The sequence below is a fragment of the Capra hircus genome, chromosome 18 (genome assembly GCF_001704415.2).
Source record: "Capra hircus breed San Clemente chromosome 18, ASM170441v1, whole genome shotgun sequence".
Classification (NCBI taxonomy): Eukaryota; Metazoa; Chordata; class Mammalia; order Artiodactyla; family Bovidae; genus Capra; species Capra hircus.
Genome location: NC_030825.1, coordinates 27,788,552 through 27,815,467, shown reverse-complemented (window position 1 = coordinate 27,815,467; position 26,916 = coordinate 27,788,552). Strand labels below are relative to the sequence as shown.

At 42.7% G+C, this 26,916-nt stretch overlaps 1 protein-coding gene across 1 annotated transcript; it reads left to right on the top strand.

Moving 5' to 3' along the window:
• On the top strand, positions 3,012 to 25,416 carry GOT2 (glutamic-oxaloacetic transaminase 2). Its single transcript, XM_005692097.3, has 10 exons — positions 3,012 to 3,289; positions 12,571 to 12,727; positions 14,861 to 14,989; positions 17,359 to 17,418; positions 17,954 to 18,115; positions 18,496 to 18,600; positions 19,720 to 19,870; positions 20,111 to 20,276; positions 23,427 to 23,577; positions 24,176 to 25,416. The coding sequence occupies exons 1-10, from the start codon at positions 3,201 to 3,203 to the stop codon at positions 24,296 to 24,298; spliced, it is 1,293 nt and encodes a 430-aa protein (XP_005692154.2). The 5' UTR covers positions 3,012 to 3,200; the 3' UTR covers positions 24,299 to 25,416.

Below are 26,916 nucleotides of genomic sequence, written 5' to 3'. Positions count from 1 at the left end.
CTCCAGCTCATCTTTGCCACATTCTGCCTCATTCTATTATAGCTCCCTTAAAAGGCAACTGGTTGAGAATTCTCTGGCATCCCAGTGGTTAGGACTCCATGCTTTCACTGCCAAGAGCTGGGGTCAGGGAACTAAGATCCCAAAATCCACCTGCCAAAAGAAAGGTAATACTGTGTATCCTTTGTACTTGATTATGTGTGTGCGCGCCTCTTCCTTTAGACTCCTGCTTGGAATGGAGACGTGGGGGCTGAAGCTGTGACTGCCTCCTTGGACCACTGGGTAAGGGCCACACCTTATGGAGGGTGGAGGCACGAGCTGGGCTGCTGAGGGCTGTGTGGGGCAGAAATGCCATACTAGCCCTGGACTGCCTATCTCCAGGTTTTTAAGTTAGAGAGATATATTTTATCTTGATTAAGCTTGTTATTTCGGGTCTCTGTTACCTGCAGATAACCCTAATTTTAACTGATAAACTGGGAATTATTTCTCCTTTTCTACTTCTACCTGCATTTTAATCACCAAACACTTTTGATTCTTCCTCCATGATAAGTCCAGATCTGTAACCTTTCCTCCCTCATTGCTACTTTTACCTGAACTCAGACAATCGAGAATTTCTTGCCTGGATTATTGTCAGCCTTCTTCTGACCTTGCCTCCCTACTCCTTGGACTTCCCTGGTGGCTCAGTGGTAAAGAATCTACCTGCCAATGGAGAAGACGCAAGTTCATAGCTCAGGAAGGTCCCCTGGAGAAGGAAATGGCAACCCACTCCAGTATTCCTGCCTGGAGAATCCCATGGATTCTCATGGACAGAGAGGAGCCTGGCAGGCTACACTCCATGGGATCGCAAAGAGTTGGACATGACTCAGTGACTAAATAACAACAACCCTACCCCTAACAACTGTCCTTTCCAATTCACGTTTCATACCGGTAACTCAAATTCACTTTCTTAAAATGTATTTATTACAGAGTTCCACACCCAGAATGGTGATAACTGGTAATATTTTCTGTAATTTTTTATGAAGCAAATATGACAAAGTTGTCTTATTCTCTCCACAAAGGCAAACACCCTCTTGTGCCCTCCTGATCCTGAACTGAACTGCATTTTTGGTGCATTCTTTCAAACTTTTACATATGCTTCTGAGTGAATGTATGCTATGGTTTTGTGTATTTTCAAATTTTATCTAGGGACTTCCCTGGCAGTCCAGTGGTTAAGAAGACTGAGTCAGTGGTTAAGACTCAGTCTTCCAACACAGGAGCTGTATTTTGACCCCTGGGTGGGGAACTAAGATCCTGCATGCTGCAGGGCACAGCCAAAGCGATAAACAGATAAGCGAATATGATCACTTCTTTAAAAATAAGAAATAAGGTGAAATTTCACCTAAACGGCTCCATATTACACTTACAGTGCTGTAACTTGCTTTTTTATGTTCTTGAGGTCAGACATGTTGATACCTATAAACTGAGCTCATTCATGTCAGCAGTCTGTAATTCTTCACTGTGTGACTGTAACAGCACATGCGTCTCATTTTCTATTGATAGGCAACTAGGTTGTTGCCTGTGTCTTAGTTTTACCAAAAACGTTTCACTGACATTCTTAAACATACACAAGGTCTCTAGGATCTATCCCAGGAAGTATAATTGCTGGGCTCTGGCGACAATGATTGTTATGCTTTGAAACGTATCCTGCAAAACAGGTAGCTTGAAGCTCCAACCCACATACCTGGGAATGTGATTTACTAGCAAAGGAGGTCTTTGCAGATGTAATCAAGCCATTCATGTGAAGCCCTTATGGTGGTCCCTAACCCCATATGACTGGCATCCATGTAAGAAGTGAAGAGACAGGGAGAGAACACCACATGAAGATGGAGGCAGGGGTTAGAGCAATCTGTCAGTAAGCCAAGGAACTAGCAAGGATTGCTGGCAACTGCCAGAAGCTAGGAGAAGGGCAGAGAACAGACTGATCTTGGAGACTCCAGAAGGAATGAACCCTGCCTTGATTTTGGAATTCTAGCCACTTAAAACTGTGAAAGAATATGCTTCTGTTGCTTTATACCATCCAGTTTGTAGTAATTTGTTACAGCAGTTGTTAGGATACTAACGCAGACGGGGAACGGAAATCATGGCCTGTGAGGGCAAAGGCTGAGTTCAGAGAGTGAGCAGGTGAGTCTGAGACAGTAAGTTGGGGCTGCACTCGGAAGAGCCTAGAATGTGACACTAGGCAGGCATCTAGACTTGCTCATTTACATACTGTCATGCCATAGGAGATAAACTAAGTCAGCAAGAGATACAGTTCTACTTGGGTTTTAGAGAAGAGGGTCCCAGAAACAGCCATTGGGAATTACCTGGCGGTCCAGTGGTTAGGACTCTGTGATTTCACTGCCAAGGGCCAAGGTTCAATCCCTGGTGGGGAAACCAAGATCCCATAAACTGTGCAGCATGGCCCAAAATAAGAGAAACAGCCACTGTTTAGAATGGACTTGTTTGAATCTTTCCACGTCTGGAGTCTCAAATTCTTCTGCTTTTTCCTTTTAAGAATGATTAATTCCCTTCCACACACAACTGCAAGGATTTGACAAACACAATATCATTAATAACCACCAGTTGTTTCTAGTTTACTAAACCAGACCCTGTTTTTCGACCTAATCGGCTAATCCCGCCTAATCCTCAGAAGTGTCCCAGGAGATAACGCAGGTTATCTTCTCCGTAACAGAGATTAGAAACCACTCAGGAACGAGATGAGGTGATCTGCATTTACGGAAACATCCGGCTAGAGATTTAGAAACGTCCACTTAGGTAACTGGCTCTATAGTCTTAGGCAAATTACTTCACCTACGTCAGCCTATCTTTTCCCATCTTTTAAAGTGGCATAATAGCAGCTACCCCTTCGGTCCGGTCCGTCGTCGTTAAATGAATGAAGTGTGTCGAGCGCTGTAAACTGCGATAAACTGTGCTGTCACTGTTTTCCGGGACCACGTGGCGCCGACCCTGGGACCAGCCACCCAAGGCTGCACAGAAATCCAGCCTCTCCGCTCCGACCGCCAGGGTGCGCTGTGACGCGGCTCGGGGCCTGGCGGGAGGCCGCTCTAGCTTCGCTCGGGGAAGTCGCTGCCCTTACCTTCAGCAGGACCTCGCGCCTCTGGGTCCGCGCCCGCTGGCATCTCCGCTCAGTCCTCCAGCTACCCACTGCCCGCCTGCCACCCACCATGGCCCTGCTGCACTCTGGCCGTTTCCTGTCTGGAGTCGCCGCGGCTTTCCACCCAGGCCTCGCTGCCGCGGCTTCTGCCAGAGCCAGGTAAGCAGGGGGGAAAGGAGCCGGGGCGACGGGCCTGCCCAGCCGAGCTGCCGGCGCCCCAGGACGTCTAACCCGCCTTGAAGGCACACGTGGGCACCCTCACACACCAACTTTTTCCGCTCCCCTCTCGGATTCACAGGGGGCTGATGATTGAGCGTCCACATCTTACAATGACCCTTTGGGTCCTACATCCCACCGCTCCCATGTCCCTGGGACTGTTGGAGAGCATGCCAACGTGTTCCCCTGGGTTAGGAAGTGTGTCCCTCTACGGCACCCGGACTCCATTAGGGGTTGGGGGCGGGGGTAGGATCTCAGTTTCGGCTCAGTTGGGGGTGGGAGAGAGGGGAGAGCACCCAGGCTGCAGCGCAGAGGAGGCCTCGCGCGGATTGGCTGCGGCGCCGGCACTGCCTCGCGCCTATTGGCTGCGGCGCCGGGGGAGCGTGTGCCCTTGACCCGGCCGCTCTTGGGGGGCGGCACGGCTCACCCGTAGTAGTCTCCCTGGGACGCTGCAGGCTTGGACCGACTGCGGCTGACGACCGTTTGTGTGTCGGGGCAAGGAAGCTCGAGGGAGGAAGATTCTTGGGCTCTGGCTTTCGGGCCCGGCCTTCCTCTGCATTCTGTGGCCTTGGCTCCCAGCATCCTCCCGCCAGTCGCCTCCTGAGTCACCAATGACCCCTCCCCCAGCCCTTTGGCCCTGGGATGTAAGAGTCCGGGTGGAGTGACTCCCCCCTCCCGCCTTTTATCCCTCAGGAGGTCTAGCTGTGGGAAAGTTGCCTTTCTTCCCCTCCCGCTCGCTGTGCTTTTTGATCTAGTATTTCTTCATCCTAGTTTCACAGAGCCAGGCACTACACCTGTGCTAGATAGATACTGCGGTGAACAAGCAAGCCCGAGGGAGGCGTCGCTGCCACTCAGAAATTCCAGATATGTCATTTCAAACTGTGTGATGTGTTGCAGAGAAAAGGTTGCAGCGCATGAAACGAGTCAGTAATCCCTTCCTAGTGGAGAGACCTAAGCCAGGCCGTTTAATTCACTCAAGAAGCCGATTTGGGACAGTGCCCTTAATAACTCCCTAATCAGGAACCGACTCTCCAAAACCACCCCAATCAGATATTAACTCTAAAGAGCGAAGCCTTGACCTCTCGGACGTGTCTTGGCCTTTTCGTTTAAATGCATCCAGGAAGCCTCTAAGCCGGCGGGACACTTTGTCCTTTCCAAACCCTGTACAGGTTTGCCCAGGCTTTCACTTTCTTCTCTCCCTGATTTGGTTCCTTCTTGGCCCACTGTCAAGCTGTGCTCTTTAAGGCAGCCTATCTAGTGGGCCAGAGTTAGGGAGGGCTTATCCTTCATGCAGCAAATTTGGAGAACAGAAAGTAGTACCTAAAATTATAGCCAAGTGACAGTCTGTTTCACCATTGTAAATCTCTTGTTCTCTGGATTTGACTGAGTGCCCTCAGCTCTACTTACAAAGTGACTGGTGAAAATCCTTGTGGCTCTGACCTTTTAGTCATTCTTTCACTTTGACAGCCTGATTCTTTTGTGTCTTTTCCCCATTAGAATGTGAATTCCATGAGAGCAGAGACTATACCTACTACCTTTACTGTTCTGTCTCAGCATTTAGAACGTTGGTTGGCATGCCTTTCAAATGAAATATTTTAACTTTAAACTTTGATTTTTAAATTAATGCAACAGAGACAAATACAACATTTTAGCATTGTATCTTAGTTCAAAATCTAAACATAGGGGAACCAGAGTGGTGCAAAATGTGTACCAAAAAGTCTTAAAGTATGTGAGCACCTGCAGTTGAGGTGTTCAGGTTTAACACTGATGCATGACTGACTGATAGAAACAGGTGCCAGGCCTGGCTATGACTGTTAACTGTTCAGACAACAAGAAAGTAAGAACCTCCTTTCCTGCCACTGTGGATGTGATCTTTACCTAAAGCCAAATGGTTAAGTTGGAAAACATTTATAAAAAATAAACTCAACTGGTTGAAGTTTCTTTTTTTTTTTTTTAACAACTCATTCTAATACAGTGAAACCTTGGCAGTTGGTATTCAGAAGAACTGGGTATTTATCCTATGAAATACTTAATTTTCATACTTAAGTCATTTAAATGAACTAAGTTCAAGTGTTTCATATAGCTGCATTTTTTATAAAGAAAGCACTAAACATTTAACCTTTCCTTATTGTGCTATAAAAACACAGTAACATGAAATGGGACAAAGTCACAGGACAGTGAAGAAAGGAAAATATGCTAATGTATTTTAGAGATATCTGTTCTTATTTAATTCTGATTATTTAATTTGTAGTGAAATACCTGAAAGAGTATCAGAAGACCCTTTAAAAAGGCCGTGTACGTTAGTGGTACAGTAACCAGTAAGAAGATCATAGTTGTAGTATCATCTTTGTTGTTTTTAATTCTATGATCATAAGCAAGTTAATTAACTTCTCTTATTTTAAATTAAGAATGTGAGGGAAAGCATTTTAAAACCTGTGAAGCACTAGGTAGGCCTGCAGAAAAATTGCAGAGTTTTTGAGTTGGAGATGCTTATCTGCATACTTTGCACCTGACATCTTTTGGTTGGCTGGTCAATATTGCTCAATGGCTGAAGTTTTGCACTTTTGTCCAAAGTGCATAGATAAGAGTGCTTTGTAGGCCACAAGTTATCAGCATCAATTTTGTCCCTGGAGCACTCTTGGTTCCCACTAGTAATCTCTTAAAAACAGAGTTCTTGCAGTATAGGTATGATCTTTACCCTTTTAAGCAATAGAATAATAAAGAGCATAAAGAACTCAAACATCCTTACTGATGTAGAACTAAATCAAATGAAATATCCCTGCTCCTTTATTTAGATTAAGATTTTATATTTTGAAATTCTTTTAGAATTCTTAAAAGATAACGCTCTCAGTCAGTTCTCTGCCAGAAGACTCAAGGCGGTGATTTCTGAAGAAATTTCTCTACTAGATAAACTTTTTAAAGAACTTGACAAATAATTGCTTTTCATACCATTTAATAAGAAGGATGCCTTCTCCTTGTGGTTTAGGAGCAGTGGCTCTGTCATTGTTGATGGAAGGCCTTAGAAATAGAACTGCGGTTTTAAAAGTGAAAAGTGCATACTAAAAGTTCTATGTCCTTAGGCATTCAGGACATTCCTTGCACTCATCATTTAATGATAGTGATATAGATGGGCAGGTGGCTACATGTTTTCAGGGTCTGAATCATGGGTAGGATATAATGAAAGCTTTCGCCAGGCACAGTTCAGAAATTGCTTCGGGATATCTGTTTCTTACTATTGCTTAGGTACTGAAACAACCTAGCAGCCTAGAACAATGAAAAAGAAAGAAGGAATTTGACTCCTGGCAGGAGCGCTATTAAGGAGGAGAATTGATGTATCTCCCAAGACTCCAGAAAAAAACTGAGTAGTAATCATTGAAAAGCAAGAAAGGCCTGCATTTGGTCATAAAGTTATAACTTAAGCTCCTTGAATTTTTTATATACTTGCCTCACCAGTCTCTGTACTAGTGGCAAGATGGTTTTAAAAAAAAATGTAGTAGTAATTACTTAGTAACAGTGATACCAGCTAACATCAAGCACTCACTGTGTACCAGACCCTGTTTTTGAGTGTTTCACATTTAATAACTCCTTTCATCCTTATAACAACCCTCTGAGATAGGTACTGTTGTGCCCCTACTTTACAAGTAAGGAAAGTTGAGGCTTAGAGAAGTTAATTGATTTGCCAGTGCTCACACAGCTGGTAGGTGACTGAGCATTGGAATCCGTGCTGTTTGCCCCATCCTGACATTGCCCAGGGCAAGCTGTTAAAAGAAGTAAAAGCCTGGGAAATCTGAACATGGCATAATCCACCCTTTGACAAGAGAAAATTAGCTGTACACACCAATTACAGCTCCAGAGACTGAGACAGTTTTCCACTTGTCAGGAGAGCTTAAATTCACTTCTGCAGCCGCGTCTGAACAGCCATCCCGTGTGCCTTGTGGAGGAGAGAGGTATATTAGTGCTGACTGGCCACAAGTTCAGCAAGAGAACGATTGTTGGGAAAGAAATTCTAATGAAATAATAATTCGTCAGGCTTTCAGTGTGGATAGTGTGCTGTGCTGTGCTGAAACATTTGATTGGTTAGGATTGGATAAATGATTACTAGCAAAAGGTGGGCTATTTCACCTAAGTCTTTGGGAACCTTGCTTCCCTAGCTTCCAGTGTCTACTGCAACACCCTAGGCTCTTTCTTACCCCTAGCCTCTGCTTAGAATGTCTTTTTCCTCCTCTCATCTGCAGCATTTAGCTCCCAGGTCACCCTCTCCTGGAAGCCTTCCTAAGCCTGTACTTTACTCCCCTTCCCAGGCTATCAGGCCCTTTCCTCAGGGCCCCTATGAATAATAATCTATGCCCGGTCTTCATCACTGTACATTATCCCCCTTGCCTCCACCCCCCAGCCTATATTGTCTATAACTCCCTACTGGTCACTCCACTGGGCTAATCTGGTGGTGAGGGATTGTGTTTGTTGTTTTTTTTTTAATACCCAGCTCTTAGCACACAACAGGTTCTCAGCAACTGATTTAGAGATCATAAAGACTTTGTTTTCTATAATATGAAACTATAAAAAAAACTCTTTCTGTTCATTATCCCTGAAGGAAAAGGTAGAATAATCTTTTTCTCAGAACAGTAATTTACCATGAGGTAAAAACCTCAGTTTTATCCACTAATGCATCCATGCTGCCAGGAGTTTTATTGGGGGGAGAAAAAAGATAGTGCTTTTCAGGGGTCAATCACAAAGATAGTTTTTGGTAAAAGATAGCCTGAAATTTTTATGTTTTCTGTAGCTAGGATTCAGTTTGGGGAAGGTCAAATGAAAGTGTTGTTAGATGTTATTAATATTTGGTCCCTTGATTAAGATTAGCGAAGGTTTGTGAGTACCAGGGAAATAATCATTGCTTACCTATATGATCAAAACAACAACAAAATAATATAAACATATAACATGATTGTAAAGAACCTGGCTCTTTCAAATGTGCAGAACATCAAAAAAAATAAGTTTGAGTTGGAAAATAGACAAAAAAAAACCTCATTGTACCTTAAATTCTTTTGTTCACTGAATTGCTAGCCAAAACTAAGATTAATCTACTAAATTTGTTCTAATTTATCCTTAAATAATCAAAGACATGAGAGTCTACATAAAGCATAGAGAAGTATTCTGCTTTCTAAAACACAGAATCTCTAACATCTAGACAGATTACACGAAAGGTAAAAAGTAACCTTTCATATTGTTGGTAAAATCACCAAGAATGATTGAGCAAAAACCTTGTTAAAATGGCGACACATTTCTAGCTTCTTTTCAGACCCAGTTATTACAAATCAAAACAAAATTCACTTTCTAAGGTTTGTCATGTAACACCACTTGCGGCGTCTCAGTTCACTGACAAGGGATTGAACCAGGCCACGGCAATGAAAGCCCAGAATCCTAGCCATGAGGCTACCATAGAACGCAACTCCCCTAAAGTGTGTCTTACATGTTCTTTCACAAACTGACACTTTAGGATAGTCTCTCAGTTTCATTTCTGATACAGTGAATCTTGGTAGGCATATGCCATATAAATAAAGGCTCAAAGGCTCTTTTGGATCCTTAGTAAATTTTAGGAGAATAAAGAGATACAAAGACCAAAAGGTTTGAGAGCAACTGCCCACTCCAGTACTCTTGCCTGGAAAATCCCATGGGTGGAGGAGCCTGGTAGGCTGCAGTCCATGGGGTCCTGAAGAGTCGGACACGACTGAGCAGCTTCCCTTTCACTTTTCACTTTCATGCATTGGAGAAGGAAATGGCAACCCACTCCAGTATTCTTGCCTGGAGAATCCCAGGGACGGGGGAGCCTGGTGGGCTGCTGTCTCTGGGGTCACACAGAGTCGGACACGACTGAAGCGACTTAGCAGCAGCAGCTTTAGGACAACACTTTTTTCCCTTGAAAAACAAAAACTTACACATTTATTTCTGTGTCACTGTTGATCATAGTATAGTTTCAACCACTCAATCATTATAATCTTAACCAAAGTAACTCATATTTCACAGATAAAACAGGGGAGGGAGTTGATGTCAGTCCTACACAGCACTTAATTAGGCTTAGTAATCAGCATTTCAGTGTTTTGTCATACTTAGAAGTTATCTCCATATCAATGATTAATTACTCTGTTAACTCATTATATATGAATCCAAGATTTTAAGTTATTCAAAGATCTGAGAAATTGTCTTCAAGTATTCCAAAATTTACAGTTCTCCCAAAAATTCTCTCCAAAACCCATAACCCTAGTCTAATCATGAGGAGAACATCAGACAAATTTCAGAAGAGGGACATCCTACAGAGTATCCCTAACCAGTCCCCCAAAACAGTCAACATCATCAAAATAAGGTATGTCTGATACTGTCGCAGGCAAGAAGAGCCTAGGGGGACATGACAACTAAGTGTGATGTGGTGACCTGGACAGATACAGAACGCTGGGTAGAAACTAAAAAGTCTGAATAAGTTGTAGACTTAACGTAGCAACCATTGGTTCTTTCATTGTAACAAGTGTACGGTACTAATATAAAGTGTTAAGAGGAAACTGTTGTGGGGTGGGTGTACAGGAGTTCTGTACTATCTATCCAATTTTCTCTAAATATAAACTGTTCTAAAAAATAAAGTCTGTTAATAAAAGTAAAAGTATATTATTACTGGGAACCTCCCCGGTGGTCCAGTGGTTAAGACTCCCTGCTCCCAAAGCAGAGTGCTGGGTTCGATCCCTGGTCAGGGAACTAGAGCCCACATGTTGCAACTAAGATCCCCCATGCCACAGTGAAGATCAGAGATCCCATGTGCCACTGCAGAGTCCCAGTGCAGCCACATAAGTAAAATTTTAAAAATATATTAAAAAAATATACTGTTACTGTTGAAATTTAAAATTTGTCAAAATAAAAATATGGTTGAACACAAATTTACATTTTCCATAATTTTGGACATTTAGGAGTGGTGTTGGGCTTCCTAGGTGACTGAGTGGTAAAGAATTCACCTGCCATTGCAGGAGACGTAAGAGATGTGGCTTTTTTTTTTTTTTAATTGAAGGATAATTGCTTTACAGAATTTTGTGGCTTTCTGTCATACATCAGCAAGAATCAGCCATTTATTTTCAGGGCAGCAATGGAGAAATGGAGAACAAACCTATGGACAAAGTGGGAGGAGAGGAGGGAGAAGGGGAGATGTATGGAGAGAATAACATAGATATTTACAATACCATGTGTAAAACATAGTCAATGGGAATATGACTCAGGGTACTCAAAACAGGGGCTCTGCGACAGGCTGAAGGGTAGGGTGGGGAGGGAGATGCGGCTCTGATCCCTGGGTTTGGGAAGATCCCCTGGAGAAGAAAATGCCAACCTACTCCAGTATTCTTGCCTGGAGAATCCCATGGACAGAGGAGCCTGGTGGGCTACAGTCCGTGTGGGATCACAAGAGTTGGACACGACTGAGCATGCACGTGTAGGAGTGCTGTTAGCGTCAAGTGAACTAGTGTAAATTGAGAAAAAACAAACCCACATAGAATAAGATGTATGCTTGTATTATAGTAACATGAATAAATAAAATATATAGCTGGGTTTTAAAATCAAATTTAGTCTTCTTTATCAAGGATTTAATTTATATGAACTTGAATTTCTAAAATGTTTCTGAGCTGTTAAAGAAAAGAAAAATTGAGTCTAGCACATTTTAAGCACTAAAAATTCAGTTTCTGTAACAATTAGAACAGACCACCTTTACTTTGAGGTTTTTATAATCTATTTTATCAGAAATAGAGTAATCAGAGATAGAAAACATTTAACATTCAGACACTCAGAGATATAACAAACAGAAAAAGACTTTCTGAATTATACATGGAGACCTTATATCTCTTAAGATCTGTAACTTCAGGCTTCCCTGGTGGTCCAGTGGGGACACGGGTTTGATCCTTGCTCTGGGAACTAAGATCCTGCATGCCAAAAAGAAAACACTATAACTTCAGCTACAGATGAGGAGTAAAAACACACAATCTCAAGTCTTATTTTAAAAAAAGAAGATGTACAGAGAACTTTCCTAGTGATCCAATGGATAAGAATCCCCCTGCCAATGCAGGGGACACAGGCTTGATCCCTGGCCTGAAAGGATTCTGCATGCCACAAAGCAGCTGGGCCCGTGCACACTCTCCACTGGTGACCACTCCTTTGTTTTCTGTATTTCTGGGTCTGCTTCTTTTTTGATAGGTTCACTAGCTTTGTTGTATTTTTTAGATTCCACAGGTAAGTGATATACAGTATTTGCCTTTCTCTGTCTGACTTAATTTCACTTCACATAATGCCCTCCCAAGTCAATCCACATTGCTGCAAGTGGCAAGATTTCATTTAAAGGATATCTTTTAAGGTAAAATCATGACTCATACAAATATAACATACTGAGCATTGTTAAAGATTTTAACTCAATAAATAATAAGGAAATCAGTGCAGTGTTACAACTGCTCTAAATACCTGGCAATTCTTTGTCATCTTCTCCACCACTTCTGCCCCGGCCTGGTTCAAGCCTTCACCTCTTTCTCTTGCTGGGTAAGGAACCAGATTTTTCAGTGATCCTTCTGCATTTCCTCTCCCTCTCTGCATTCAGTGACCATCTTGTGACCAGACAAGCTATAAAAATCTGTTCACATCACTGTTCTTACCTGATCACCATCTGCCCTCCAGATAAAAAACTTAAATGATTCTGTATATTTTCACTGCATCCAAAGTAGAGCCCTGCAGTCTATTTTAGCAGGCTTTCCAAATGATGCCCTTAACAAGTTGGTAAACAGGCTAAAATGCAACCCCCTTGGTTGGGTGTATTACGTAACAACTTTACATTGGCCTTGCTTCCTTCTCTTCTCTCATCATTTACCACTCAGCTTCTTACTGCCAAATTACTTGCGGTATCCTTTGCCTGGGAATTCAGGTCAGGTTTGGATTGCGTTGAAAGCATGTACATCCACCCTGTCCTTCCCAGGATGATTCAGGTATCCCTGCCTTTTGCTTCTCACAGCATTTGTGTTGATATTATTGGCCTTCTCCACTCTTCAGCAAATGCTGTGATGTCTTAGGTATTGTATTATATTGGTATCTATTGCTATACTGTATGCATAGTAGACATGCAAACATTTCTTGAAATGGATTTTTGGCAGATCCAAGTTGTCTCTGGCCATGGAAATCTAGGTACTGTGACTGATGTCTTATTTTTCCCATTACAGCTCCTGGTGGGCTCATGTGGAGATGGGACCCCCAGATCCCATCCTGGGAGTAACCGAAGCCTTTAAGAGAGACACCAACAGCAAAAAGATGAACCTGGGAGTTGGTGCCTACCGGGATGATAATGGAAAGCCTTATGTGCTTTCAAGTGTCCGGAAGGTAAGCTTGCTAGACATCTGTTTGATGGGGATAAATAACTGAGGGGCCCTCCTGAAGACAGACTCCTGGATTGGGAATCAGAAGACCTGGGTTCTAGTTCTAATACTCACTACCTGAATCACATGTGTTATCTGGGGTAGTCTCCTTAGCTATAAAAGTGAGAGGTTGGAACTATATGATCTTTTCCAAGATTTAACTTCTATGATTATCTGTAAAACAGGCAGAGTGTAATGATGGCTGAGATGGTTGAATGGCATCACCGACTTGATGGACACGAATTTAAGTAAGCTCCAAGAGCTGGTAATGGACAGGGAAGACTGGCGTGCTGTAGTCCATGGGGTCACAAAGAGTCGGACATGACTGAGTGACTGAACTGAACTGACTATAATGATCAATCCTAAAGATGCACAAAAGGACCAAGGATTTAAACATTGTCTCTTGGTGATAGGAATAGCCCGTTGTGGATGAGGGTTACCATTGTTATTTTCCATTTCTCCCATTTTGATTGCCTTAATAAGACACAACTACCTAGGCCTGCTCTGTCCTTTCATCCTACTGAACTATTAAATAATTTTATTTTGTTATATTTTTATTAGTAGTCTTTTTACTGGTTATCACAACTCTAAATAATGTAACTAATTTCCTTCTAACAACTTTTTAAAAGAAAGTATTTCCTTTCCATCTGCACCTCTTCTGATGAAATATCAGTGTGCTGCTGTGTCACTTCCAGACATGGAGTAGTGATGTGTTGTTCCTACAAACAGCAGAACTAGGCATCCTGAGTGGGAGTTACAGAAGCATAGTTTCGGGTGACAGTAAAGAACCACATTTGAGCTTCAGTAGGCTGGCTCAGGCCCTTGGGAGCCACTGCAGTAACAGAGCAGGGGCTGAATGAACCACCAAGAGAAGAAATTTCTGAGTGTGTAGGAGTACAGATTAGGTGTCATCTCTCTAAGTAGAAAAAAAGGACTTAAAAAATAGCTGTGATGAGAAGACTCACAAAAACTGCCGGCTCCTGGGTCTCAGGTCATGGAGGGGTTACTTTTGTTCTCAGTGAGTTAGTTTAAAGTATTTGGCGTGAGGCTTCCCTGGTGGTCCAGTGGATGAGAATCCGCCTGCCAGTGCAGGGGTCATGGTTCAATCCCTGGTCAAGAAGATCCCACATGCCTTGGTGCAGCTAAGCTCATGTGCCGCCACTACTGAGCCCATGCTCTAGAGCCCATGCTCCAAAACAAGAGAAACCACTGCAGTGAGAAACCTGTGTGCCACAACTAGAAAAAGCCCATGCACAGCAATGAAGACCCAGTGAAATCAAAAATTAATTTTTTTAAGACCTGGATTAAAAAGAAAAAGATTATTTGCCTGAACAAATTTTTTAAAAATAAAATTTAATTTAAAAAATTAAGTATTTAGCATGTGTTAGCTATTGACAGAAGCTGAAATACTACCACACACTTTTGTATATTACCTCCTAACTCTTTACCTGAGTCATATGAGGTGTAGAAACAGCTGTTGAGCAAACTGAGATTCAAGGAGGTTAATAAATCACCCAGAGTCACACAGCTAGTAAGGGTCAGCCAGGCCTCTGACTCCAAAGCATGAAGCTACGTGACTATAACTGTCAACCTTGAGACTCCATGGACTATAGCCCGCCAGGCTCCTCTGGCCACGGGGATTCTCCAGGCAAGAATACTGGAGTGGGTTGCCATGCCCTCCTCCAGGCGATCTTCCCAACCCAGGGGTCGAACCCAGGTCTCCCACATTGCAGGAAGATTCTTTACCATCTGAGCCACCAGGGAAGCCCTCTTAGACTGGCATATACCTTGAAATACTCCTTTATGTATTCAGTTTGATTTTATCATCTTATATTTATTTTAAGTGTTGCTCTTAAACTTTGCTCTTGTGCATCCTGAGAATGCCATGTTTTGTTAAACCAAGAGATATCATATACCTACCCATTCACATAAAACCTAACTTTAAAAAATAATAAAATATGATTTAAAAAATATAAAATTTCTGTGCTATTTATAAAATATATTCTAGTTACCCTTCTTCTTGGACAGTATCTCCAAACTTTTTAAAAGAGGCTTTACTTCCAAAATTTAACTTAGAAAACATTTTTTCCTTATCTAGGCGGAGGCCCAGATTGCTGCAAAAAATTTGGATAAAGAATACCTGCCCATTGGGGGACTGGCTGAATTTTGTAAGGCATCTGCAGAACTAGCCCTGGGTGAGAACAATGAAGTGTTGAAAAGTGGCCGGGTAAGTAGCACAGACTCTGGCATCATACCGGGTCTATTTTTAAATTTAACAGATTAAAGAAATTTGAAATAATTTAAACAAGATATATCACTTTGTGTGTGATGATTGTTTGGAGGTGGCTACATGATGACTAATATCTCATCCTTTAGATAGTAAATCGGCACTCGTTCAATAAAAGATTTCCTATAATACTAATTCCCAAAATGAAGTAGGAATATGAAAGTGTAATCTGACCAAAGATTTGCCACTGCTTTTGCTGTTAGTCTGTGTGAGCTCTTGTTCGTTTTACACTGAATGGCTTTTAAGAGTGCCAAACTATGCTGAGTTTTAAGGCCTGAAGTTAGCCCTCTCATCCTCATGCTCCCACGCTTCCAGCTTAGGTACAGGAAACAGGCAGAAAACAAGCCACAGGGGGACTTCTGGGGCCAAGACAAGTCTGGCAGTCCTCTGCCGCCTCTTCACAGCCAGCTTGCACGTAGAAAGAGAGCAGACCATACTGACTTCTGAGTGTCTCCCTCCTCTCAGGGCAGAGAGCCTCACTATAGCCGTGAGAGGATGCACAAGGGACTGCTAGGTGTCTCCTCCCTCCAGTTCCCTGGGGGCCCTCTTTCTATGAAAGAAAGAGGTCCCTAAAGGTCACTGAACATAAGCTTTTTACAAACAGATTCTTGTATGCACCCACAGAAAAAGCATAAGCCAGTTCATGCACATGGGATACAGCCAGCTAGCCTGACATGTGGGCTCATGTGCATTACAGTTTACTTGCCTTTGAAGCAAATATATTTTTTAAATAGATACATTTGTGTGTTTAAATATTTACTTTTCTGGGTAAGTCTGGGGGAAAACACACAAAGTAGCAAAGCTAAACTAACACATCTCCCTTCCCCCTTCCCTAGGCCAGAGTAAATGGTTTACTCATAAGACTGGTCTAAGTCAGTACATCAGTTCATTAACTCCAAGAAAAGCATACACCCTCAACCCCAGGGTCATGTAGTATTGATTGTAAGTCATGGACAAAATATGGTCTGACGGCTGGCTGTCAACCAACCACCTGTTGAAGTAAAGTGCAGTAACTCAGTCGTCTGTGACTCTTTGTGACCCCATGGACTGTAGCCTACCAGGCTCCTCTGTCCATGGGATTTTCCAGACAAGAGTACTGGAGTGAGTTGCCATTTCCTTCTCCAGGGGATCTTCCCAACCCAGAAATTGAACCCAGGTCTCCAACATTGCAGGCAGATGCTTTACGGTCTGAGCCACCAGGGAAGATCCAACCACCTGTTTACGAGTCATTAAAATGTCTATATTTTTCTGTAATTTTGCTTAGTCTGTGTTCCTTGAGTGAATTACAGCTAAGTATAAGACTGGCCTATCTTAAAATAACAGTTTAAATAAAATAACATCAGTTTCTCTTTTATAAATTGCTATGCCTTTGTCAGTCTTATTATCAGATCTACAGTTAGGTTTTTATTCCTATCATGCCAAAGTTTGCATAGGCAAACTTTGTTTACAAAAGAGTACATTAATAGGGGTTCCCCCCATTTAATGCACCGCCTTCCAGTCCAGAAAATAGACTTATGTTTTATAGAGCATAGTACTTTGTGGTGTCTTCAAGCAAACAAACAAAAAAAACCCTACTGTAGTTTCTTCGTCATCCCCTAAAGTTGACCAATTTGAAGATTTACTGAGGCCGTTTCCCTGTTACCCAAAAGATATTTTCAGATTATGAAAACTCATAGGCTATGATTCATGTAATAATGTTATTATAACATACTTGTTGACTTTTTAAGATGAGTTGCTTTTTCATGTTCAGACAGTCATTCGATTTCATCTAAGTCTAGAATAATATTTTAATGTAGTGGCTGTTGGTCATGTTTTTTTTCTATATATAAATCAGTCCTTTTTCATATCTGGTTGAGGCGGGAGTTGTATCCTGAAAATTTCTGCAACACAGTATGACACTGACAGTTTTCAGGCCAGGCCTGAATTAGTGTCCACATGAGCAAAGGTGCTGGAAGGTGAAGAACCAGCTCTTCTGAGAACCTGTAAGGAGAGTCTTGCCTGGAGAATCCCAGGGACGGGGGAGCCTGGTGGGCTGCCATCTATGGGGTCACACAGAGTCGGACACGACTGAAGCGACTTAGCAGCAGCAGCAGCAAGGAGAGTCTATCTGTCTCTCAGAAAATGGAATGAAAACAATAGTGCTGTTCTCTTGTTTCCAAATCTCCACTTGGAAGGGTGTCCTCGGCTTCTGAAGAAGGAGGGGTACTGACTGTACAGTGCCTCTCTGTGGGCTTGGGCGCAGTTTGGGTAAGTTGTGGGCCCGCAGAGAGAGGGCTGCACCTCACTGACCACTCGCCTCTCTCCTTCAGTATGTCACCGTGCAGACCATTTCTGGAACCGGGGCCTTAAGGATCGGAGCCAATTTTCTGGTGAGTCTGGAAACTCCTTCAGGAAAGAGCTGTAAGATGGTCTGTAAGTTAGGGATGATGGGGTTCCCAACTCCATATGTGTTTGACTTCTGACCTGGAAGTAGATTTTCTCTTTCCACAAGGCTGGAAGATTTCCTGTTCTCTGATACATGAAGTTTGAGGAGGGGAGGAATGGAAGTACTTGGGAAAAACAATAAGGAAGAGATTATTGTAAAGTACAACTTACTGAGCACATACTATAACTAGGAGCTTTTATATTTTAACATGTTTTATCTTTCTGAGGGAGACTTAGTTAGTGCCATTTTACAGAGGAAGAAAGTGAGCCCAGACAAATCCTTGGCGACACAGCCCAGTATAATTGTCGGAGCCTGAACCAACCCAGGAAGTCTCACTGCTGAGTCACCACTGTCTCTCAGTCATAGAGAGCAGCTGACTTTCAGTAGAGCAAAACGTCCTCTCAGTAAAATATACTTTTTTTTTTTTTTTTGGACTCTCCTTTCTTCATTTTTCCATTCACTTTCATTCAATCTTTTAGCAAAGATTTTTTAAGTTCAGCCGGGATGTCTTCCTGCCCAAACCAACCTGGGGGAATCATACACCCATCTTCAGGGATGCTGGCATGCAACTCCAGAGTTATCGGTACTATGACCCCAAGACCTGCGGCTTTGACTTCACAGGCGCTATTGAGGACATTTCAGTAAGTGTGGCTCTCAGGGCAGGAGGGAGAGGGAACAAGGAATAAACCTCCTTGTGGAGGTTTGAAGTCTCCCTACTTGAGTCCAATATCCAACTTAAAATACTGGGATGAGGGACTACCTGGTGGTCCAGGGACTTCCTGGTGGCCCAGTGGTTAAGCCTCTCCATCCACTGCAAGATATTATGGATTTGATCCCTGGTCGGGGAACTAAGATCCTTCATGCCACGTGGAGTGGCCAAAAAAAAAAAAAACCCAAGATGAGCTAATTCCAGACCTCATGTTATCTTCGTTACTTATCAAATAATGGTGACCCTGTGCATTTCAGGTAAATGATCTCTTGTAAAGCTGCAGAGTAATCTCTTGGTCCTTGTTCTTTTTAGAAAATACCAGCGCAGAGTGTCATTCTCCTGCACGCCTGTGCCCACAACCCCACGGGAGTGGACCCTCGTCCTGAGCAGTGGAAGGAGATGGCGACAGTGGTGAAGGTGAGGGGGGTGAACTGACCGCTGACAGTTCTGCATTTAGGAACTAGCCTTGGACGCTTCACTTGGCAGAGTCTTAGCAGTGAGAATTAACCTCAAGGCTGCATGAAATTTCCACTCATTGTGTAGTCACCAGAAAAGAATTCCTCATTTGCATAATTAGCAGTTCTGTAATTCATGATACACCAGGAGTTTGAAAATAACCTTTTGTTCCTCAGCCAAGATGTATGGGACTCTGATAAAACTTGTCCCTGGCTAGTCTGCACAGTTGGCATCCTCAGCCCCATGGCATCTGCTGGTGGTGCCTCCACTTGCCCTGGTCAGTGGTTACGCGGTCATCCTTTCATCCACTGTTTCACATCCCCTCCTGTCTTTGCCACTCTTCTCAGCACTGCCATTAATTATCCACAGTGAGTCTCATTCTTCTATGAGAGAAGGCACTCATCAAAGTTCCCAAGGAGGGAGATACTCCTATTGCCTCACGTCCCCATTCTCATTCCTTTTGGTTTTCCCTTTCTTTTGATTCTGTCAAACCTAAGCTACGAACAGAATGAGACAGAGAAACAGCATTCAGAGAGCACTTTCCAGATGAGATGGTTATAATGTGGCCTGGAATAAGATGGCCTGCCAGAGTCACATTAGCCCCAGGAAAGGCTGAAGCTAGTCGTATGTTGACTGGACCAAAATAATTACCCAGACCACTGTGGGCCTTAGAAGAGCTTCCTGTTTGGACTTCCCTGACAGTCCAGTGGTTAAGACTCTGCTCTTCCAATGCAGGGGGCGCAGGTTCAATTTCTGGTCAGGGAACTAAGATCCTACACGCTGCACAGCTGGGCCGAAAAACAAGAAAGCAGTTTTCCTGTTTGACCACACAGCATTCTATCCAGACTGGATTAGCTTTTCTTAATGTCTTCTTGAAGGCCGATATCCACCAACATAAAATATACATATATATGTTAATATCTTAACTCTAGGAAAGATAAACATCTCCAAACTGACACCTGGGGGCAAAATTGTTGACCCTAAGCAAAGCAGGCATGGTCCCAATAAGCACAGGTAATCATCTGGGGCGTCTTAAGAAGGACTGTGTAAAGCTTTGGTCATCTTTTCTTTCCTTCCCAGAAAAACAATCTCTTTGCATTCTTTGACATGGCCTACCAAGGCTTTGCCAGTGGTGATGGTAACAAGGATGCCTGGGCTGTGCGCCACTTCATCGAACAGGGCATTAATGTTTGTCTCTGCCAGTCCTATGCCAAGAACATGGGCTTATATGGTAAGCTAAAGGACTGAGGGTAATGTGTGTTTTATTGAGATTGAAGAAGTGCTGGGAGAGAGGGCCACAAAAGTGTAGAGTCGAGTGGGGAGGGATTGCACATGAGGATGTGTTTATAACAAAGAGTTATTTTTGTAGTGCTTCTAATGGAAACATATAAGAGATAGCAAATTTAATCGTGATTACCTTTATCATTTTCAATCAGAGAACCAGAGGACAAGATCCGTTTTGTCTTTTCAGGTGAGCGTGTGGGAGCCTTCACTGTGGTCTGCAAAGATGCCGAGGAAGCCAAAAGAGTTGAGTCCCAGTTGAAGATCCTGATCCGTCCCATGTATTCCAACCCCCCTATCAATGGGGCCCGGATTGCCTCCACTATTCTCACAAGCCCAGATTTGCGGAAACAATGGTAAAGGCGATTTGCACCTCCCCAGCCATCTGCCTTTCCCACCACTGATCCTTCAAAGCTCCCTTATACTTGGCTTATAGGGGCATGCAGTTATCACTCAGCTTCCATAGGTGAAAGGGGAAGGAGAGAGGAGTATGCATTTTATCAGCACTTTCGAACGAATAAATTGGTTCTCTCCTGTAAGAGACAGGCCTAATTCAGAAACAGCAGTTCCCTGTGGTCCATTATCTCCATGTTAAGCAAAACCTGCCTTCTCCTAAACTGAAGTGTCTTACGTAGGAAAACTTTCTTAACGAATGTTATATCTTTGGTTTTTATCCTAATAATAGCAAGCATTGAATTGGTATTTCTGCATATTTTGTATTATCTATACTATCTGAATCTCTTGGCACCTGTGCTATAAATTAGTGTTACTCAGAAAAAAAAGATTTTTTAATCACAATCCACATAAAGCTTATGTCTTACATCATCACCTATGTATGTATGAATATATAACTGAAACTATATACATATATATACTATATATGTGTATATATGTGTGTGTGTGTGTGTGTATATATATAGCTTTCAAAACTCAATATTAGGTCTTCCTGAGCTATATTCCAATTTTTTTTAAATGCCAATTGCCCCCAACTATATTGAGTTTGTGACCTACTAATGGGTCATGGCCACAGTTTAGAAAACATTGCTCTAGATCAGGGGTTGGCAAACTATGTTCTGCAGATCAAATCTAGGCTGCCCCAATTCTAATAAATAACATTTTATTGGCACACAGCCCTACCCTCTTCTTGATAAATTTGTATGGATGCTCTCATGTCACAACAGCAGAGTTCAATAGTTGTGACAGAGGGTTATACAGCCCACAGAACCTAATATATTTATGATCTAGCCCTTTAGAGAAAGCTTACCAATCCTTGCTCTATATAATTCAGAGTCTTGGAAGATGTGATTTGTTATGTAAGAGTTTATCCTGTATAGCTGATTAGCTGAGGGGTAGATCCCTAAGCAGCTAATGGGATAGAAAAGCTAAGTCTGTAAGAAACTTCATCCTCAGCTCACCTGGATATCATGTGACAACTATTTTTTCTACCTTAAATTAATCCTATGAACATTGAGGGTAACTAGAGTCTGATTCGAGATATTTCAGATATATGCTAGGCTTACTAAAAAATCAACTACTTTTTAAATTAGAATTTTATTTTTTTTCCTTTACAAAATTATTGTGTGATTACATTTCATAAAATTTGGGCAAGTCACTATAACCCAGATTTTTTTTTTCCCTTTGCCTGTTATTATTCCTATTGTAACATGAATAATATGTCTATATATTTATTATTATATGTGTATGTATATATTAAATATATATGTGTAGGGTTGGTTTGTTTTTGTCGCAAAGAATTATAACCTTTTTTCTTAATTTTTAAGTGGTTTTTAAATAAGACTTCCATAGTCCTTAATGGTTATCAAGATTTTTTTTTTTAATGTGTCCATTTCAATATTCATTTGAAGTCTGTAGTGTACAGAGATGACAGAGATACTGTGCTAGGTGACTAAGATGTTTGTCCCTTTGGGGAGTTTATAATCTAGTGAGAGAGATAACATGTATAGCACTGATACAAGACAGACAGACAGGATAAATGCTGAGTAAAGGAAGAGCTGTTGATTAGTGGGAGATGAGGAAGGATGTGATGCAGACAGCGTCATTTGACTGTGCCTTGAAGAGAGAGGGAGCTCTTTTCCAAAGAAAGGGAGGCGAAAGGAAACTTGGAGGGAGAGATGTGCGTGAGGATCAGCACAGGCGCAGGATGTGCTTTGAACGTCGCAAGTGAGTCTTGTGGCAGAAACACTGAGTGTAAGGAGGATGGAGAGGGCAGCGAAGCTGGGACGGTGAGAGCAGATCAGGAAGTACTCTGATTCTGTAAGAAGTCAGATCTTCATTCTGTGGATAGCAAGGATCATGGATGTGACCCTTGGGGGCAGTGGTTGCTGAAGTGGCCCTGCATCTACCCATTTCACATATTCAGTGCCTTTAGGGCCCAGGCTCAAAGTGAGTGGAACTGGATGAATAGGGCTACAGGAAATTTAAAATCAAAAGCCATCCATAGTGGGGCCAGGGGTTCCAGCTCCAGCGAGTCATCACACTGCTGATGCAATGTTGCCAGCTTCTTGTTTTTTAAGAGAGGCTGCAAATCTACATCTTTGTGTGCAAGTGCCAAATTTACGAATGTTTAACCGGGTCACATAAGACTCTACTAAGACTCTTATTACGAAGACTCTTATTTGACCTTTACTTGGCAACATGTAACCTCGTTTCTAACTCTGCATGACATCATCATAGAGAGATGGTTTGGAAAAGTGAACCCATAAGAACAAGGAGGTAAATTCTTCACAGTCATCTAGCTGGTAAAAGCCCACAAGAATTGCCCAGAGCTCCACAGGAATGGAATGAAAGGGTAGATCCTGAGGAAGGAGGAAACTGTGTCTTGAATCCAGAGGACTGCTTTCTTTGCTCCTCAGATGAAATTAACCCTCTCCTCTCAGGGCTCTCTTAGCACAGCACAAATCTATTGGTTCACGGCTTGTCCTGCTTTGTTCCATAGTCGGTTTTTACAGGTATGCCCTGGCCGCAGGTGGCGAGCCTTTAAAGGCAAGGGCCGGGTCTCAGCCCTCCCCTTCTCCTCAGCACTTAGACATGGCTGGGTGCATGGCCATTTCACGGTACACTGTCTCAAGTGTGAAGGTGGGAATGTTTCTGCCATCCATGTTAAAGAATAAGGTAATATTTTACTGTATAATTTGAAGGTTTTGCCCCCTGCATAAAAGATGGAGAGCCTTAGCCCTCCTAAGTTTTAGAATGATTTATTCATTCTTTTTTTTTTAATTTGAAAATCTAATTGGCTTTATTAAATAATTCATAAATTGGGCAGTATCCTTCTGGTAAGTAGAAAGGCACTCTGTTCATTTTCCTTAATAACTCAATTATGTCAACTATTTTAGTTGCCTGATCATAGTGTTCTGATATAAAGCAGAAAGCTATCAAATAGCTTTCTTCCCAGACTAGGACTTGGTCAAGAACAAAGTGCTGAGAGCAGGCTTATCTGTCAGTGCTTGGCCAGAACTGAGCTACATCTTGGGGGATTTTTTTTACAGGTTGCAAGAAGTAAAGGGCATGGCCGACCGCATCATCAGCATGCGGACACAGCTGGTGTCCAACCTCAAGAAGGAGGGCTCCTCCCACAACTGGCAGCACATCACTGACCAGATTGGCATGTTTTGTTACACAGGCCTAAAGCCTGAACAGGTGAGTAGACTCCCATTTCTCTCCCGCTGACTAATTGATCTGTCCTTGCCAACCAGAATTCCTCAGGCCACCTGTGTATTTAGGATTACCCTAGGAAGAATCATTTCGAAGCCTTTTTAGGTAAGAAGTATGAAGCATTCATTTCATCTTATTCTTTGTTAGTCGTTTACCTTTTGCTAGTTCTTTACCTATCTGTTTACTCTGTGAGGTTACAAACTTCTGAAGAACAGAGCTTGCCTTGGACATTTTTATGACCAGCACTGTTTCTCAGAAAGGATTCCAGAACAAGCAAGAGCCTGAATATTGATGGGAGAAGTAGCTATTCCATAGCTAGATTCTGGGTCAATTTTTCTAGAAATGCTGAATCTAAGATTTTTTTCCACTGTCCCCACCTCAGAATTCAACATCCTACTTTAAGATAGCTATTTATTCTTCTTTTGTTCTAAGCTAACACACCAAACTCTAGGAATGGGTTTAAGTGAGAAAACAGCGTCTGTTCTTTTTTTTCTGTTCTAACCATTGGCTAGTTGTGCTGTGCCAGGGCTGGGGAGACCACCCCCCTCAACCAGGAAGGACCCACACACTCTCCTCTCTGCAGGTGGAGCGGCTGACCAAGGAGTTCTCCATCTACATGACAAAGGATGGCCGCATCTCGGTGGCAGGGGTCACCTCAGGCAACGTGGCATACCTTGCTCACGCCATTCACCAGGTCACCAAGTAATTCCCCTGGTCAGCGGGAACAGAGACAACCTTCCTGTCTTCAGCCTCTGCTGTTATGAGATCCACATGGAGGAAGAGGGAGGGTGGATGGTGGTGAGCGGATCATTTTTTTCAAACCACAGTACTTTAAAACTCTACGATTGAATGTGTTTCTCAGAAAAGAACGTGCAGTGAAATAGGGCGGAGGCACCTGTGACTGGTGTCGGGAGCTTTGTGGCTGTAAACCAAACTCGCCCTCATCCTTTATTTCCATTTTTTCCACCAGAGTTTACATGTACGAGAAAGCGCCCCCCCCCAAAAAAAAAAACCCTGTCAATCACACCATTGCAATATTTCAGAAGCTTTAAGTGAAACACCTTTTGGTGTCATGGGTTTCTCTGGAGAACCAGCCTGAAAACAGCACCTGTTAGAGGCTTTATGAAAAGATGAAGTTCTAACATTAGCAGTCAGCCTCATGTTTGTCCTCCCGTGACTGAGCAACTTGTCAACAAACTGTATTATGGAAATCATGTTTTATAGCGAGTCTGCTGCCACTGTAGTGGGAGAAAATAAAAGATGCTCTTTCCCATCTTATTTAAGAAAAAGAGAAAGAAGGCTTTTCTTTCTAGTACCTGCAAGATTTTAATGTTCCTCTTTTCTCCCTAATCACTGCTGTTCCTTTCCTCGGGCCCAGAGATCTGTAACTAGCGCAGATATTCATCCTGTCCTACTTACTCCCTGAGTGACCATCAGTCCCATCCCATAGGATTTATTTATTTAAAGAATGAAGAACATTATTCACTGCTCATCCCAATACCCTCGCTTTTCTCAGCAAAGAATAGCAAAGAGTAGGTAACCGCACTTTATTTGGGCATCCTCTGCAATGTGAGGATGTTGCCTCTGCCCAGCTGGCCCTCGTACCTTTGTGCAGTGTGGTTGTGCGGTCAGTCGTCTCATCAGGAGTCAGGCAGTGCAGGGTAGAACCGGGAAAGAGGATATTCTGGGCTTCAGTTTTAACCTTCGTGTGCTGCCAGCTGGGCTCAGGCTTCACTCTCTGGAAAGAAAACCACCATTTGCTCTAATCATGTAGACTTGTTGCAGCCTGGTTTCTCTGTTACAATAAAGTTACTGTAGACTCAACCTGTCTACCTGTTATCTTTTTTCTTTAATGGGATGAAAAGGTATGAGTGGGTATATATCCCCGGAATCTGGAATTGTGTCCAGGTGACCATAAGCCAAGAGATGTTTTAGCTGTTTTGAATGTAAACTAAAGCCACATCTTAGGTGTCATTCCTTATATCCAATCCAATAATGTTGAAAATGTGGGTATAATCGTTTGGACCTTGGGGGAACAAGTAAGTGGAGCACCTCAAAATCATGTGGATATAGGCAGTGATGAGATGATGGGGAGGTGGCAACTTCAGATGTCTATAGGAGTCAAGCAGGTAATGTAAATAAATAGTGCATATAAAGTAAAAAAGTGATGTGAACTTGACATGAGATGCGTATTGGTGACCAGCCAACATCCTCAGGGTGAGACATAGAGAAGTAATTGACAGGTACTCTGAAAACAAAAACCCAGGTTGCAGGTCTTCAGTTTTTCAAATAAAATGGAAATCCTGATTTTTTTTTTTTAAGGAGGTCTATTGATGCTTAAAAGCCGGCAACTAATTCTTTTTTTTTTAATGACTTATAAGCAAGATGCAAACTAGATCACCAGTGTGCAGCCTCTACCATAAAGTCACGTACTCCGTCAGCAAACATCCCAAGATTTTCCTGTCACCTTATACTTCATGCCAGGAGCCATTCAAGACAGGACAGCTCTGGACAGACCGGCAGTGGAGCAGGGGTCAGGCCCAGAGCCTGTCCACAGTGTTTTGATTATGGTTAGGAGGGGAAAACGGGCTCACCTTGGTCCTTCCCCCTTGCAACTCCTCACTCTCTGAGAGAGAGACACAGTGCATAATGGGCTCAGCCTCTTGGCTCGGTGTGTTCCTGTTGCTAATGGATATCCCAAGGTGATGAAAGGTCAAGTGAATGGACTGATTCACTGGATGTCTTTGGGAAGGTATCTTAAATGGGGAAACAGGCAACAGATTAGTCAGCAGCTATGTAAAGGAGCTGACTGCTTATCATAGAAGAAACTGCTTCAAGTCGCCCTGTCTGGAGCCAAAGTAGTTGGCCATCAAGACCTCAGCTGGAAAAGGAACTTGACCACGCGGCCAACCTTGTTATTTTTAAACACATGCATTTCCAGCTCACCCTGGACTAAGTCCTATGCCTCACCGAAAAGTCATGCAGGGTGTGAACCTGATTTTTTCTGACAGTTCAGTCTGTTTGCCATCAACCTTTTCCTTGCTTCCTACTAGAGTCTAAGATGTTAATGTTTACTTCCGCTCGATAGAAGAGGTGGTTTGCCTGCCCAGAAAGAGAAGTTATGCCTTTGTTTCACTATAATTTAAGGCAGAATAGTTCTCAAATCTGGATTTTTAAAATATTGATTCCCTGGTCTTACCTCCAGGCATTCTAACTCAGTATGTCTGAGGTAAGGCTTGGAATTTTTTTTTAATAATAATAAACTTTCTAAGTGATACAGAGATACAGCTGACCCATGGGCCAGCCATTGGGTGCTATTAGACC

What these genes read in the sequence shown, in the direction of transcription:
- GOT2 (XM_005692097.3), top strand. Translation starts at nt 3,201, where the DNA reads ATGGCCCTGCTGCACTCTGGCCGTTTCCTGTCTGGAGTCGCCGCGGCT. An exon ending in TGCTTTCAAGTGTCCGGAAG is followed by an intron (nt 12,728 to 14,860) that starts GTAAGCTTGCTA and finishes TTCCTTATCTAG; the next exon opens with GCGGAGGCCCAGATTGCTGC. An exon ending in CAAGAACATGGGCTTATATG is followed by an intron (nt 19,871 to 20,110) that starts GTAAGCTAAAGG and finishes TTGTCTTTTCAG; the next exon opens with GTGAGCGTGTGGGAGCCTTC.